Genomic DNA, 16,334 nt, shown 5'->3' with positions numbered 1-16,334 from the left:
CAGCTTTACCATACACCATCTATGTGGCAACTGTTACGTGCCACATCTAACAGTTCTGACCTGTTCCTGAACACACAGCTCACATAGCTCAGGCTCCTTCCAGAACAAAACTGGAGACGCTAGAAATCAAACACATGCTATAAGACTAGCAAAAGCTACGTCCTGTGATCCATCTTTAAATGCCAGCATTTCAAATATGTCAAAGGTGATGTTACAGCAAATATCTCTAAGAGAAAGAAAGCTACTCTTTAGCCAAACACCTGTCAAATGGAGACACAAAAGACTGAGCTACAATTTAAGTGGCCTAAGGAAATATTATCAAGTTCTTCAATCTGCATGAAATTTTCTGGTGATGTGAACAAGGTCCAGAATTCTGTATTTTCTTATTTAAGCTATAAATATCAAGTGACAGTTTTGTCCCTGTCTCCATTATAAAAGAGTTTTAAAGCACCTGCTAAAGGCAGCTGAGCACGCTCCATAAAAATTGCACAAAACAGTTCCCCCATGGAAGAATAGATATGTCAACAAGTTAATCACCACATTTAAACGGGTAATACTAGGTAGGACAGTGAAAGAATGAAAAATGGGCTTTAGCTCGGCGTGTAAAATAAGGCCCACTGCCCTTGGTAAGAACGTATAAATTCTTAAAGGGATTCTTAACAGCTAAGACAGGGTGCTACTTACTTCCTCATTAAATAGTTTGCTAGTTTCTTTTTTGATTGGATCTATAAGCTGGACTTGGCCTGCGGAAAAGCCCACTAGGAGAGAGACACTTTCTGCTGTGGCTGTTAGGTGGTTGAAGTCATGACAAGTAGGCTGTGTTCCTTTGTATATCCTTTTATCTATTGGTTTACTCAAGTCAGCAGCCTGGAGGAGAAAGAGAAAAATACATACGGTAAACAGCACATTGAGATGAGAAATCTAATAGTTACACTATTTTATACTCCATTACGATGTTCAATCTTAAAAACAAAGGTATTTAAATTTTTGTTTCAGTTTTCAGCATTTTGTAAAAGCACTTTCACATACATAAGCCAATTTGATATTGTCAAACTATTCATAATATAACTGTTACCTCCATGACTTATTCTTCAAATATCTTTAACATAAGCTCCTGGACTTCAGGAGGAAAACTTGAGATAACTAATTCAGTATTTGCAAAATGCATTCATTCCAAGCAATTTCTAACAGAGTACCTCTAACCACATAAAAACTCAGCTTGCAAATGTATCTACGGCATCTAAATGCTCACTGGTGAGTTACCTGTAGCCCAGGGGTTCTCAAAGTGTGGTCCCGAGACCATTGGTGGCAGCAGCAGCATCACCTGGAAACTCAGAAATGCAAACTCTCAAGCCCCACCCCACATCAAATGAATCTGAAACTACAGGGGTGGGCCTAGCAAGCCTTCCAGGTGATTCCGATGCTCACTCCAGATTTGAGAACCACTGCTGCAGCCAATTATAAGCAGGTGCCTTCTTAGTGGGTCCCGGTCCCTCTTCTGCATTAGCTTTCAGGTACCTTCACTTACTGAGGCCACACTCCAAAGTGCGTGACACGCATCATCTTTAAACCTTACAATGATCCCTCAAAGTAGAGAACGTTCCCCCATTTTGCAGATGAGAAAACAAGCTTAGGGAGGTTAAATAACTCGGCCACCATACCTACCTAAGTAAATAAGCAACTGGATGTGGAACCCAGGTCTGTTTGACCATAAAAGGGATGGGGAGAACACACACCCCAAAGTCAGAAGCAAATATTTCTGACTTGGGCCAAAAGTGATTTTTCAATCTGCCTCCCCCTAAATCCCTAAAGCAGGACTTTTTTCTTCATGAGAAATGTTCTGTGCAATCTAATGTGCTGGATTCACGTGGAAATTAAGGACACCACCCTCCAGTCTTAGTGGGAAGTCACAGGTGCAGACAACCAGGCTGCTGAGCCCATCCTCTGACACAACCACTGGGGCCACGGCTCTCGTTATCTGCTGACCAAACCCTGAGTTAGGTTCTGAAAATGTCTTTCCCCCAAAGAGGCCTGTGACATTGTGCCGAGGATTCTGTTTCATTTTCCAAATAACAAACACAAATACTGAGTAGAAAAGAGGAACTCAAAAATCACAGGCATCTTTGAGCAAACTCCAAACCCGAGCATTTGAAGTGTGGACCCGAGTGGAACAGGATCTCTGAGAGCCCAGGGCTGAGGAATGAAGATACATGCCATGCGGACACTCTCCCAGCCTCACCTCGGTTAAAACGGAGATGAGAATCTCTGTTCTACCAACCTCATGGGATTGTCTGGAGGATGAAATAAGAGAATATATACGTGAAAGAGGCTTGAAAAGTGTAATATAAAGCACGATACAAAACACAGGGAAGTCCTGACTTTGCAGCAAGGCGAAATGGGGCCAGTTCAGAAGGGAGTAAGTGCTGAGGCAGGCTGAAGGCTGTGCCCTGAGGAGGTATGAGGGAGCTTCAGGGGCCAGAGAAAGCCACCTCTGCCCCCTCCCGTTCCCCCACAGGGACAGGCCAGGGACAGGCCACCTGAGGGAAGCTGCTCCCAGGATGGGTCCTGAAAGCAGGGAAAAAGCAGCTAGACTAAGGGACCTTTAGCAAATAATTTCAGAGCAGAGAAGGTATTGGTAAATGTCAAAAGAGCCCAAGCTAGAAAAAGACATTGGCAGCTAGAGACAAAAACCAAATCTAAAATACATACAATTATTACATGATCTCTACACCAGCATATATCTGAGAATTTTTTTTAAAGTTTGCTTAGGGAATTTCCCCCTTAAAGAACATATCTAAAATTATGCACAAAACTATAAAAATCAATTCAAAGGCAAGACAAAAATTAGCAGAGAAAACAATATAAATGAGCAAAAGAACATCCAATGGTTTTCAGAAACAACAGAGGAAGTAAGCACATCCATTTTCCTGAATATTGTTACTAGGGTAGAGTTAAACTTACAGACCCCTCCCAGTAACTACATTAGCTCACTTCTTGGTATATTTACTATATATCCTGCCTAATAAGGAACTTTATTGAAAAGATGTCATCTGTAATTAGATTACATGTATTTTAAATGCCAATAGAAAGACTACTTTTACTCTTAAATCATGTAAATAGTCCCAAAACATCCTGCTTACTAATCTGCTTAACAACTTTCTTCCCAGACCAGGGCTCTCACAGTGTACCAGTCTGCGCCAGTCTACAGGCAAGATTAAGTACAGAGATGAGAATAAGCATTTAGAAACTTTTATGGCAATCGGACAGAGTAACTTTCTATTGACTCAATAATAAAAATTAGAATTTGTATTGTGCACCTCTATCATTTTGTTTCCCAGTATCTTTTTTTTTAAATTTTAATAAAGTAGCAGTCTAGACAGATGGAAAATTTTAACAATTGGTCCTTCAACACTGGTGAGAAGCACTGCCCTAGGAGGCACAAAAGTAAACCGAGGCCCAAGAAACACTCAGAATCTCTCTCATCTGGGGTGACTCCCTGTCCCCAACCCCCAACGGCACCAGCCTTACTAGAACAGCAAGCAACATGGCCCTTACAGCAAGCACAAACTACTATGAAGCCCTATGTGACTGCTAGGTAAATGCCCGTAAGAAATTCGACTTCTGAGAAACCCATGGACTCCACCACAGGTCACTGAGCTATATGGAGCCCAACACCAGAGGGAGAAAGTCTGGTTACCAGTACCTGCCTTCATCTCGAGCAATGCCATCATCTCTGACCCATTTTGTCCTCTTTCTTCTGCAACCAATCACCAAGTTCGATCTCTTTTCCTTTTTTTTTTTAAAGATTTTATTTTATTTATTTTATTTATTCATAGAGACAGAGAGAGGCAGAGACACAGGCAGAGGGAGACGCAGGCACCACACAGAGAGCCTGACGTGGGACTCGATCCCAGGTCTCCAGGATCACGCCCTGGGCTGCAGGCGGCGCTAAACCGCTGCGCCACCGGGGCTGCCCCTCGATCTCTTTTCCTATTAATGTGTTGGTGTCCTATTTCTTCTTCCTCCTCTTCCTCTCTTCTTTGGGGGTGGAGGGGTGCCAACACAGACACTGAATTCACACACATTTTAGTAGCAGTAATAACCACCTGAACAGCCATGCCTCTTCTGCATGGGGTTGCTAGATGGCTTCCCAGGGAAAGGAAGTCAGGAGAAAGAACCCAGACTTTGGAGCCAGGCAGGCCTAGGTTCAAAGCCTGCCTTCCCTCTGGGAAGACGGGTGGCCTCAGGCAAAGTGCTCCACAGCAAGTGAGTGGTGAGGCCCACCAGGAATGGATCTACGAAGCACAGGGCGTGCAGATTCACCTGACTGGCAGCTACCATTGTTAATCTGTCCCTGTCATAGCTTCCTAATTTCCCTTACATTGGAGTGACACCGACTTCCACCTGTGGAGTGAAACATTTGCTGGGCACCAGTGGCTTCACATTCACATCTCTCACATCACAGTCCGCCCCCAAAATACCCTGCCTTGGGGACACTGATACCACTGGCCTGCCATCCTCTGGGGAGGGACAGGGAAGGGACTCAGTCCTTCAGGGCCCAGCCACCAGCCCTGGGCAGGCCCTCTGCGGGAGGGCGGCCCTACTGCTGGGGGGTGGGGTGGGGATTTTATCCAGTGGTTCAAGCCCCACCTCCAAAAAGCTTTTCCCAACCCCCGTTCTTTGGGTTGGCTCCTTTATCTCAATTCTCAAGTCCTTAATTTGTTCCACAAAATTTAGTATCTAATCGCTTATATGATTATAGTATTATGTCTATTATCAATTACAATAAAATTATAATTACTATAAAAAATTACAATAAAACTCCTTTAAGGAGCAGAACTTCTTTATTAAGTAATAACCACTGTATTATTCCACAAAATCAGCCTTTATGTTTCAGCTTTCTGGTGAATTCTGCATAGATGAGTTAGATCACTTGGAATTTTTTTTTAATGCATCTGCATCCTAATTATTGTTAATTACCTGAATTCTTAAACACGAATTTATAGTGGAATGTATTTTTAAAAAATCTTACCAATGTTAAGAATTAGATCACGTTTGGTTACTCAGCCCCAGCAGTGTCTGGTCTGTCACAAGTGCTGTCTTGAACAAATGAAACTCGAGTATTCCAAATTTTTCAGGGGTAAGATTAAATTGTATTTTATGCTCATTTGTTTCTGCATAAGAAGTTACTGATTGCAAATAATCTGTGTCTTGTTCGCAATAGAAAAATTTTAAATGATGATTTATAAATTCCTACCACAGACACAAGCTGGTTATCAAAATCCTTGATCAATAAGTACAAACAAAAATGTCATAAAGGTCTGCAAAAGAAGTCCTCTTATTCCAGCTCACTCTTCACCCCAGGCCCCCACCTGACCTACTGGAGAACGCCTCAGCAAAAGGAAAGCTCCCACAGGCTCAATGGGTCTGCTTGCACTGCCAGGGCCCCCGCACCCTGGCACAGCCCTTAGCAGAACTCAGAGAAGACATGTGGGCTTGTGCCAAGCCCCCTTCATGTGAACCTGCTACTTGACATTCCTGAATGCCTAGAAGCATCTGATGTGATACAGAAAATATCTCAGAAACACATCTTTTTGAAAATGCATGTCAGATTATGATATATGAGGGGGAGGGCAGTGTCAGTAATAAGGTGGGATTTTCCCTAAATTTTATATTTTCCTTCCCCATCTGAGAATCACTTCAGAGAGAACCAGTCGCATAGAACTTGTCAGAAAGGAGTCCATCCACCCATATCTACCCACATCCAACATGATGCTAGATTCATCTTCATGAAGCCTTAGGTCACTCTTCCATTTAAAACCTCCATGGCTGTGCCCTAACACTGGCTGAATTCCTCAGCTTGCACCCACAGGCCTTCCTAATATGGACCTCATCATCCCTTCTCCTTCACACGCATTTCCTCCAAAGGCACTTGTTCACATGCTGCCTGTGCTCTTTACTCTTTCTTGCCTTTCCTTACACTCTTTTCACTTCGGATACCTTCCTCATGCAGTTTCCAAACAAATTCTGTTCACGGCAGCACAAATGTCATGACTTCCTACTCTCACCTCTGGGAAGCATGCTTTTTAACCTGACCTTCACTGAGTGCCTATCACTAAGTGCCACATTTACTAGCTTTGACGTTAACTGTATTCCATATACTGTGAAAGTCCAGCTCCTTTTAAAAACAACAAAAAAAGTCAGGAGGCTGCTGAGTCACTGAAGGCCTGAGTGAATTAATCAAAAATAGTTGGAGCAGCCCTAGTGACATCAAAGGTCTCCATTATGCCATCTGAAAATCAGAAGAGAACTGATACCATGCTTTCTATTAGCATTCCTCTGGACCACATCTCAAACAACCAAAATAGGAGCCAAAAATGAGCAAGCAATTACTTCCAGGTCCACAAAGGATCACTTACTTGGAAAGAAAGGGAACATTTGGAGTCCTTCTTTAAGACTTGGGATCCAAAATAAACCACATTACACAGACCATTCTAGTCTTTGGGTGGGGGTGGCGGGGACTTTCCACCTAGTCAGGCCTGGGGTCTCCAGTGCAAGCAAAGGGAGCAGCCCACAGTCTGGGGCTGGCCCACCACTAGCTGGTCATCCTGGGGAAGTGCTGAAGCTTTCTGATCCTGGTGCAAACAGAAAGGAGACTGTCCACTGAGATATGTTCACTCTGTGAACAAAGTTCAATATACTATTCAACCAAAATGTGTGTGTGTGTGTGTGTTTTTAAGAGATTTTATTTATTTATTCATGAGAGACACACACAGAGAGGCAGAGACACAGGCAGAGGGAGAAGCAGCTCCTTGCAGGGAGCCCAATGTGGGACTCGATCCTGGACCCCGGGATCACATCCTGAGCCAAAGGCAGACGCTCAGCCACTGAGCCACCCAAGCATCCCTAACCGAAAAGTTCTTTACCACGGTGGAAAATAACCTGGTTCCAGTGACAAAAATACCAAACAGCAATTTTCAAACATCTTCATGCCCATACCACACATGCAGGTGAACAGTTTAGCATTCTGATCAATCAGCTGTAAGGCATGACACAGACACCAACTCTACAGTACAACCTACCTGCTCTGAAGCAGAAACAAAACAGGCTGGTTGTGTGAAACACCCACACAAGCCATCTTCCTCATGGTTTCTTCAGCTACACCCAAAATACCTGCATAATTGGCACAAACAGTATTTAAAGAGTCTAACACTGATTTTAAAATATGTATCAGGGGTAGTAAAGGAGTCAATCAGGTATGGAATCTCTTATCCCAGTAGGGGAAAAAAATATGAATCTATTGTACAGTTTCAGTGTTTCAAAAAGGACAGAAACTCTTCTGCCTTATTTACCACTCTATCTCCCACACCTAATAGAAGGCCTGGCATATAAATGGTATCAGCAATATTTATTGCAAAAATGAAACAATTCCGAAAATGGAAGAAAAAGTCCCCTAGCCAGACATACATAAAAGCAAATGTGTGATCCTTCTGCTTACCAAAATCCTGACTAACAACTAATGCCTTCTTGGTTACCCATCTGTGAAAGAAAACAATCTCTGCTAGCAAATACTGGTACATCACTTTACAGTTTACAAAGCACCTTTGCGCATTGGTTCTTCTGGCTCTTGTTACAAACCTGTGCCCTGAGGACTACTGACACTTGTGTTTTATAAACAGGGAAACAGAATCAGCTGTCAAGAGGCAAACAGTGGAGTCCAGCCGGTCCCAATGCCAGCCCCTGCGCTCCTTCCAGGTGAGCTAGGCTGCTGTGAGAGGAAGCTAGAGCTGAAATCCCATCACTGTGTGACTCCAGGTGCCCACTCTTGCCCAAGTGGGAATCAAATAGTCCAGCCCTGATCAGTGAGGCCCAGATTCCAGACCTACCTTCTCACTGTGTTTAGCTCGCACAGCTGTTTTATTAAAATGGAGTTACAGGCTACAGTCCCGAGCATAATGCCTGGCACTTCAAAGGCACTTGGGAAAGTTAGTTCTCCTCTTTGTAACTTGTATTTCTCCTTCTGCATACATAAGGATTTGCTGCTTATCATAGACAGGCTTTGAAAATTCTCATCATTCATTACACCTTCAAAGAAATATAAATAAGGAAAACAGATCGCTCTTCCTGTCCTAAATTTCCTGGAGAAAGATAATAGCAGAAACCAAGTCGAGGGCATGTTTTCCTTTCAATGTAATTTTCCAAAACAAGATTGCAGTTTCCCTCCCTTAGCTTCCATTCCTCCCTCCTCAGACACACAGCACATGCCCCCACCTGCACGGACACATTGGACCCCTTCCCATTACTAAAAACAAATCAGCAGTATGTCACTTGCTAGCATGCATCTGCTGGGCTCTGGCCCCGGAATGAGTACCCACCACCTGCATCTCAGAGCTCCTCTTGGGTACCTGGCTGCAGCAGCCAGGATGTGAGAAGTGGCCGAGAGTTCCCTGCAGGGAGAGAGCAGGGAAGGTCAACGAGCCAGACATCATCAGAATATAGGCAGATGAGGTGTAAAAGACAAAGTGCCCACCTGGTGGTCATTCCAGAATGGGAAGAGGTGCCCAGTCACAGAAGGTTTAAAATATGTTCACTGAACTTTCACAGCAACAATCTGGGGAACTGCTAACTGTAATCCAAAAAAAGACTTCCTGAAGGAACAGGGAAGATGCCCTCTCTGGGGGAGGAAGCAGGACCGAGGTGATTTGCTGCATCCCCTCCTGCGGCCCAGCACTGCGAGCCAAAGACCAGCTGAAACAACCAGCTTCTGCTATCGCGAGTCATTTCTTCCCCCAAGGCAGCCTGTCACTTAAAAACGGTTTGCTATGGAAAACTGACTCCTCTTTTGGTTTTTAAAAACCAAACTTAATAAGCCGCTAAACTGCCACCTCTTCAACTCCTCATGTTGTTGAATGGAATGCTACGTTCAGGTGAAGCCTCTTCCCACCCTGAGAAATACTCTGGATGGCTGTTTGTGGTGCATCCTGCAGGCTAACAGAGCACTGACTTCTTCATTAGGGAGAAACTATGAATACACATTAGATAAATTCAGTTTGCACACATTCTAACATCAGATCTCAGTACATTAAAATGCTGACATATTCAAATGACCTATTTTTTTAAATTAAATCTGTTAAATATTTATAAAATATGCATTCCTATACTAACATCCCACATGGAAGAAAAGGCAAAATGTTTTATTTCTGCAAAAGATACTCATTTTGCATTCTTAGAAAATAATTTTTTTAAGTTCCCTCTTAAAGGGGCTTGGGAAGGAATCCTAGGACCTAACAGTGTTGTGACAATGGTGAACTGCAAACCATTCCAAGGAGTGAGTGGTTCCCCCATGCTGCTTAACTACTATATTACTATCTTCCTGACAGTGAGACGATCCATGAGCTTATGATGTTGGCACAGCACAGAGCTGATGTTTAAATTTTCTGATTCAGGTTGCTTTGTAATCTAAGCAATCTGAAGAGTAGCTCCCATTTTCAGTAAGAAATACTATAAATCCCCTATTGTGTAGCAGCCCTGCCACTTCCCAGCAATCATTTCCCCATCCTACTGAAAAACTGAGGCTCAGGGAGCAGAGGTGACCAGCCCATTTCACTGAGCTTAGAACTGTATTTTAAACCACATCAAGCTGCTAATTTTGCAATCACTCAAACTCAACTGGAACAGTGAACTACTTGAATCTGTAACATACAAAATTATTTATTTATTTAAGATTTTATTTTACATTATTTGAGAGAGAAAGAGTGCACGCATGTGTATACATGTGCAAAAGCATGGAGGGGCACTGGAAAAAGAATCCAGAGCAGACTCCACACTGAGTGGGGAGCCCAATGCTGTGCTCGATCTTATGACTGCAAGATTATGATCTGAGCCAAAAACCAAGAATTGGATACTTAACCGACTGAGCCACCCAGACTCCACTGTAACATAAGACATTTTTAAAAATGCCACTGATGTGTGGCAGTAATTAGATATCAAATGACAGCACTCTAGAGTCAGTACATTGTTGTGTTTTCAAATAGGAAGGAAGACAGCTAGAGAGAATGAGAGAATATTAAACTTATCTTACACAGTGAAAGGAGATGAGCCACTAGAACACGTGGCCAAAATATTCTATTTGGCTTCTGGAATTCAAAGAGTTTGTCTCTATTCCAGTCAGAGCACAGCTGAAGAAAGTAGCCTCGGCTGGACGAGAGCAACAGAGCTGACCTGCTCTCAATACTATCACGAGGAAAGGCTCTGACCTCTCCATCACCTGCACTTTTATAGCATCCCCAGAACTATTCACTTGGCACTTACACTGTTACTTGTCCTGTATGACTTATCTCCCCAACTAATCCAAAATTTTAAGGGAATAACTGTCTTAAAAGACACCTCAGTAATAGCCACTCAGACATTTTTCCTTTTTTTAAAAAGATTTTCTTTATTTATTCATAGAGAGAGAGAGAGAGAAAGAGAGAGGGATTGAGAGAGACAGAGACACAGGCAGAGGGAGAAGCAGGCTCCATGCAGGGAGCCTGACATGGGACTTGATCCTGAGTCCCCAGGATCACACCCTGGGCTGAAGGTGGCGCTAAACTGCTGAGCCACCCGGGCTGCCCCACGCAGACATTTCTGATGTTTTTTTTCCCCTACCAGATTAAAGAAAGCTTTTCTAGGCACCTGAAATGTACCATAAGCTGCCTTAAGCATAGTAATGCAATAGTGGCTAGTTTCAAAATATGGACCAGTAAAACTGGCACAAACAGGAATGGGGAGAGGCTGGCTTCACCTCACCAGTGAAGGAGTTATAAAGCCGGCTCTGCCTTTATGCAGGGCAATCTGACAGCATGTAGCAAAAGCCCTCCTTCCTTTAAACACAAATTCAGCTCCTAGGAATGCCTCCTTAGAATTTATTTTTTCAAGTGTGTAATCTGTAATAGCCCCAAACTGGCCCAACACAAATGTCCAGGAACAGGAGTCCAGCTAAACAGTGGGCTCTACATGGAATACTAATCATGGAATATCTGCACTGAGAACAAATATGGACAAACTTTGAAAAATAATCTTGAAAGAAGCCAAATATAAAAGAAGCATACGCTAAATAATTCTACTTAAAGTTCAAAAGTAAGGAAAACTAATCTGTGATGCTAAAAGTGAGGACCGTGGTTACCACTGAAGAGTGTGGGGAAAGGGCCAGAGGGGAGGTAGTTCTGGGTGGCCAGGAATGCTGTTCCTTAATCTGGGGTTGATCCTACTTTGTGAAAAATTAACAATTAAATACATTTCTGTCCGTATGCTATTCTTAAAAAGAAAATTTAATGAGCAAGCACATGTACAAAGGCAGCCAACTGAACTTTGCTTATAATGAAACATTAACATCTTTTGTGCTCCAAAAAGGAAATGGGTAAATATATCATGTAGCCATTTAAAATGAAGATACTTACTAGCAAAGAAGGATGTTACATGCTATATTAAGTGGGAAAAATGAAACAATAAAAAATAAGATTCTAAAGACAGAAAAATTGAAAGAAATCTAAAATCATATTCACACCGTAATCATATTTTAGTAACATTAGTGTATTGTTGTTTTAAATATATCTTATAGAAGAAGGCCAAAAAAGCTCATTGTGAATGTCATTAGAAGCTGAGACTTTGCACATATGAGGAATAAATGTAAAATCGTTCCATCTTCGATTTGATTAGGAAAGACCAATACGAACTCATGTGTCTTCTTTCTAAATAAATAAAATTAAAATAAATAAATAAATAAAATAGAAGCATTTTCTAACTCTGTCCAGTAAAAAGGTATAGAAACAACACCAGATTAGCAATTCCTATTGCCTAGAGTATAGCTCAAATGGTATTTGCCACTCAAAGTCACCAAGGCTCCTGGAACCTGATATATCAGGTATGGGGCAAAGATGAACAAGATAAATTTGGAACAACTTTTTGTACCTCTGAGCAAGAAAGCTATCAAAGCCTCAATGGGCAAAAGGAGCTACCATGAGGCAAAGATGGGGGCAGGAAAAACATTAAAATGAGGGGCACCTGGGTAGGTGAGTCAGTAGAACACACGACTCTTCATTTTGGGCCTGTAAGTTTGAGCCCCATGTTGGGAAATTACTTAGGAAAAAATAAAAAATAAGTATCAAAATGATACTACAGAATTGTCGTTGAATAAAGAATCTGAGTTCATACTGATATCAATAAATGAAGAAAGCTTCTCCTTACAGTAGACTAACACCTAATAAGTGTACAAAGAGTAATGGAGTTTGAAAATCACCATTTACAACCATCACTGCAATACAATAATAAATCATTCAGCCAAAATCATCCATGAATGCTAAAACTAATGGATGAAGGAAGGTTTCAAGAGCAACAGGAAATATAGTAGGCTCAAAGTGTTCCCTCACAAATTACATCTCAGTTACAAAGAGAAAAATGGAACTTTACAACAGATTAATTTAGTAAATACAACTTTAATCAAGGCTCACATGAATTTACCTACTAGTACTGGACAAATCAGCATCATGTGCCTCTTGACAAATTGCCTTGCGATGGACACATCAATTCTGTGGTACCCCCCAAAATGCAGACCATGAATCTAATCATGAAAAAAAATCGGACAAATCCAAATGGACAGATATTCTACAAAATAACTGTGGTCTGAACCTTTAAAAATGTCTAGATCATGAAAACAAAAGGCTAAGGAACAGGTCCACAATGAACAAGACTGAAGAGCCTGCCATGTTTGAACTTGGCCAGGTCCTCAACCAGGGGAAAATGGCTTTTAAGGGACAGCACTAGGGTAACTGGTAAAATCTTAATGTGAACTGTTGATTAGATAATGTTTTATTTCTGATTTTGATAAATGTTCTGTGGTTATAGAAGTGAAAATTCTTGTTTTCAGCAAACAGGAACTGAAGTTTATATGGATAAATGGGTACATTGTCTACAAACTAGTCTCAAATGATATACACTATACACACACACGAGAAAGGGAAGGGAGCACACAAATGATAAATGGGCAAATGAGAACCAATTAGTCTGGGTGACAGATATATAGGAGTTCTCTGTACTATTCTTGTCACTTTTCTGTAAGAGTGAAAATACAGCAAAGTAATTTTTACAAAAGAGAAACTTAAGAGGCATGTACATTAAATGCAACGTGTGGTCCTTGTCTGGAAGTTTGAAAATATATGTAAGCCAACTATAAAACGTTTATTTGTGGGGCACCTGGGTGGCTCAGTCAGTTAAGCATCTGCCTTCAGCTCAGGTCATGATCTCGGGGTTCTGTGATGGAGCCCCATCATCAGGCTCCCTGCTCAGTGGGGAGTCTCCCTCTCCCTCTGCCCATCTCCCTGCTCATGCTCTCTCTCTCCACCCCCAAATAAATAAAGTCTTAAAAAAAAGTTTGTGGTAGTGATTACATGAATCTACAAATGGGACAAAATTGTGCAGAAACACACACACACACGAATCTGAAACTGCTGAAATCTGAATGAGCTCTGTGGATTGCACCAATGTCAATTTCCTGACTTTGATACTGTACTATAAGTTATGCAAAATATTACCATTGGGAAAAACTGGGTTTTTCACATTTTTTTGAAACTTCCTACGAATCTATAATTATTTCAAATTAAAAAGTTAATAACAATAAGATCCTATGAATCAAGAAACTACACAGAGTATTTATGAATCTGTCAAAGGACAGACTATATTCAAATGTAAGTTTTTACGTGTGAAAATCGTGGCTTTATTTCTCAGAAGAGTCCATGTATCATGGATAAAATACAGACGATACGATGTTTGGGATTTGCCTTAAAATAATGCAGGAAGGGTGATGGAATCAATGAAGTGAGACTGGCCAGATGCTGACAAGTGGTGAAGCTGGGAGACAGGGGTATGGAAGTCCACTACACCATTCTCTCAACTGTCCTGTAAGCTGGAAATTTTCCATAATTATAAAGTATAATTCCTTTTGGAATATACATTTATTTATATGTATATATTTGCACCAAAAATTTTGAAAAGATAGGCATCAAACTATTAAATGTTATTAAAGGTTTGGCAGTAGTATTTAGGTGATAACTTTTTGTGTATCTTAATTTCTAACTTTTCATCAATAATTATATGTTATTTGTGTAATTTCTTTAAACAAACAAACAAACAAACACAGGCAGCCCGGCTAGCTCAGCGATTTAGCACCACCTTCAGCCCAGGGCGTGATCCTGGAGACCCGGGATGGAGCCTGCTTCTCCCTCTGCCTGTGTCTCTGCCTCTCTCTCTCACGAATAAATAAAATCTTAAAAAAAAAAAAAAAAAAAGGCCAAAAACCACTAAAACTCTTTCAAAATTATTCTAAGTAGCTTAAAAGCATGTCATGGCTTAGCACAAGATCACAGAAAAATACGTGCCTTGTAAACAGTAAAATTCACCATAAAATAAATCTTACTGTTCTATCGAGTAAATGCATGAACAGGATGATATATCACCAGCAGGTGATGATATATTTTGAACTAGACAAATCATAAATTTCACGCCAATTAGGACTGCTGGAGTCTGTTATTAATGTTTCTGTGGCACCAGTGATGTCACTCAATGAGATGAGAAAGGACAGGAAAATTCTTTAAAGGAGCCAACCATTCAGAGGACAAGTAAGGAGGCCATAGCTGCTTCTACTGTTCCACTCTTCAAACAGCACCACAGTGTGAGAAGGCTCGCTGTGTGTTCCTAATTTGCTACAGTGGCAAATAAAGATAACTTGTCTCCAGTCCTCTTTGGGAAATCTGATCTGTTCCAAGTTTATCTCCTAATTTTTGCTCTAATGTAAATTCCAAATTGAATCCCTATCTTTCTCACAAGAATTGAACTGAGAATTCATCATCATCCCAAGCTCTTCTAGATATTTCAGGAAAACTCAGTTGTAAATTATCCTTAATCCAGAAGAAACTAAGAGTAACACGGTGGAATTCATTTCTCTGATTTCAGAATATTTAGTATTTTAAAATATTTTAGCATTTAAAAATTAAGATCTCTGAGGCCTGAAATAAAACTATTAGGCTCAATAGGGACAGTATTATTTCATAGTCTAAATGGGGACAGCACTGTATTTTAAATGTAGGTTAGCAGGCCAACCAGTTTGTAACTGATTAAGAAGCTCCACACCCAGGGCTGAATCAACCATACCCCAAAAGTTAACACTTGGCAACAACTGCACTTTTGCTCCACTCCACTTATCATTCATTATCTCATGTAATCAAATACATAATTAAAAATGTGCAATTAGTAGCTTAAAAAGTTAAATATAAATCCCTTCACAAAGAAATGGATTGAAGAAGCAACTTATTTCCCAGTGTGAATAATTTTGTAACAGATCCCTATACACAACAGTCTCATATTATAAGGTAGGTAACCTAAGACTCACATTCACGGAATTGGAAGAGAGAGCTAAAAGTGGTGATTTTTAAAAAGCCACATTTGCTTTCAAGATGCTGCAACTTAAGACCAAAGATGTAAACTGCCTAAAATAGTATCATCGATTCACATGGCAGCTGACCTTGGAGCTCTGGGCCTATTCCGGGTATGTGGGCTAATCCCAGGCAACTTGGAGAAAGCACAGAATAACCAAACCTAAAGCCCTCACTTCTGTCTTCCTTTCTTTCACCTGTGGCATTCTTGCTTCTACATCAAACAGTAACTGTCAGAACTTGAAATTCTAGTATTTATAATATAAAGAAATACAAGGACTCTGCAAAACTCATTAAGTTTAGCATAAACCCAATGACACTCATTTAGCTGGTGCAAAGTTCACAGGTAAATTCGAACCGCTGCCAGCCTTCCCTTGGCTGAGAAAGGAGCAGTTTGCTTCTTGATTAATTCAGAGTTTTCAAGCTGGCTGTCTATGTCCTGAGCAACTAAGGCCAAAGCCCACTCCCACAGCTCTTTCCAAACCTCCTGACTGCCTTCTGGAAAGTCCTCCCTTTGCAGCAGAGCCATTGCCCACTAATAAAGTTCTGGCTAGCAGGGATGCATGCAAATACAAAAGGATGGCACAAAAGGCAGTAGTTTTAAGTTGGGCTGCAAAGATACCGAAAGCTAAGAAATACCAGCCTGCAGCTCAGCTTGATGGTGCATCTGGTTATGACAAAAGCTGAGACTCCAAATACCAGTCAGTCCCATAAGTATCACCTGTGGCTACAAACTAAAAGTCTAGCCTAGGGTGGTATGGAAAGATCTCTGATCTCTCCTCCACACAGAGTACTTCAACTAGATTTATCTTTAAATTTGAAGAGACACACAACATAACACTCCCAAATGCCTTATTGTCTATCTACAGC

The 16,334-nt window shown here is 41.2% G+C and overlaps 1 protein-coding gene across 19 annotated transcripts in view; it reads right to left on the bottom strand.

Moving 5' to 3' along the window:
- Positions 1-16,334, bottom strand: part of WDR20 (WD repeat domain 20) — a 62,246-nt gene that overhangs the window by 21,638 nt on the left and 24,274 nt on the right. For 10 of the 19 annotated variants that reach the window (XM_077910662.1, XM_077910661.1, XM_077910660.1 and 7 more), the window contains exon 2: positions 685-867. The exons of 4 other annotated variants lie outside the window; for them this stretch is intronic. In XM_077910662.1, coding sequence (XP_077766788.1) covers positions 685-867 — 183 coding nt within the window. Of the gene's footprint in view, positions 1-684; positions 868-2,239; positions 2,292-16,334 lie in introns of those variants that run through there. 5 more of the 19 variants (XR_013386937.1, XM_077910667.1, XR_013386936.1 and 2 more) reach the window with 3 other exon arrangements.

Source organism: Canis aureus, chromosome 9 (assembly GCF_053574225.1).
Source record: "Canis aureus isolate CA01 chromosome 9, VMU_Caureus_v.1.0, whole genome shotgun sequence".
NCBI classification, from domain to species: Eukaryota; Metazoa; Chordata; class Mammalia; order Carnivora; family Canidae; genus Canis; species Canis aureus.
This window is presented reverse-complemented; position numbering and strand designations above follow the sequence as displayed.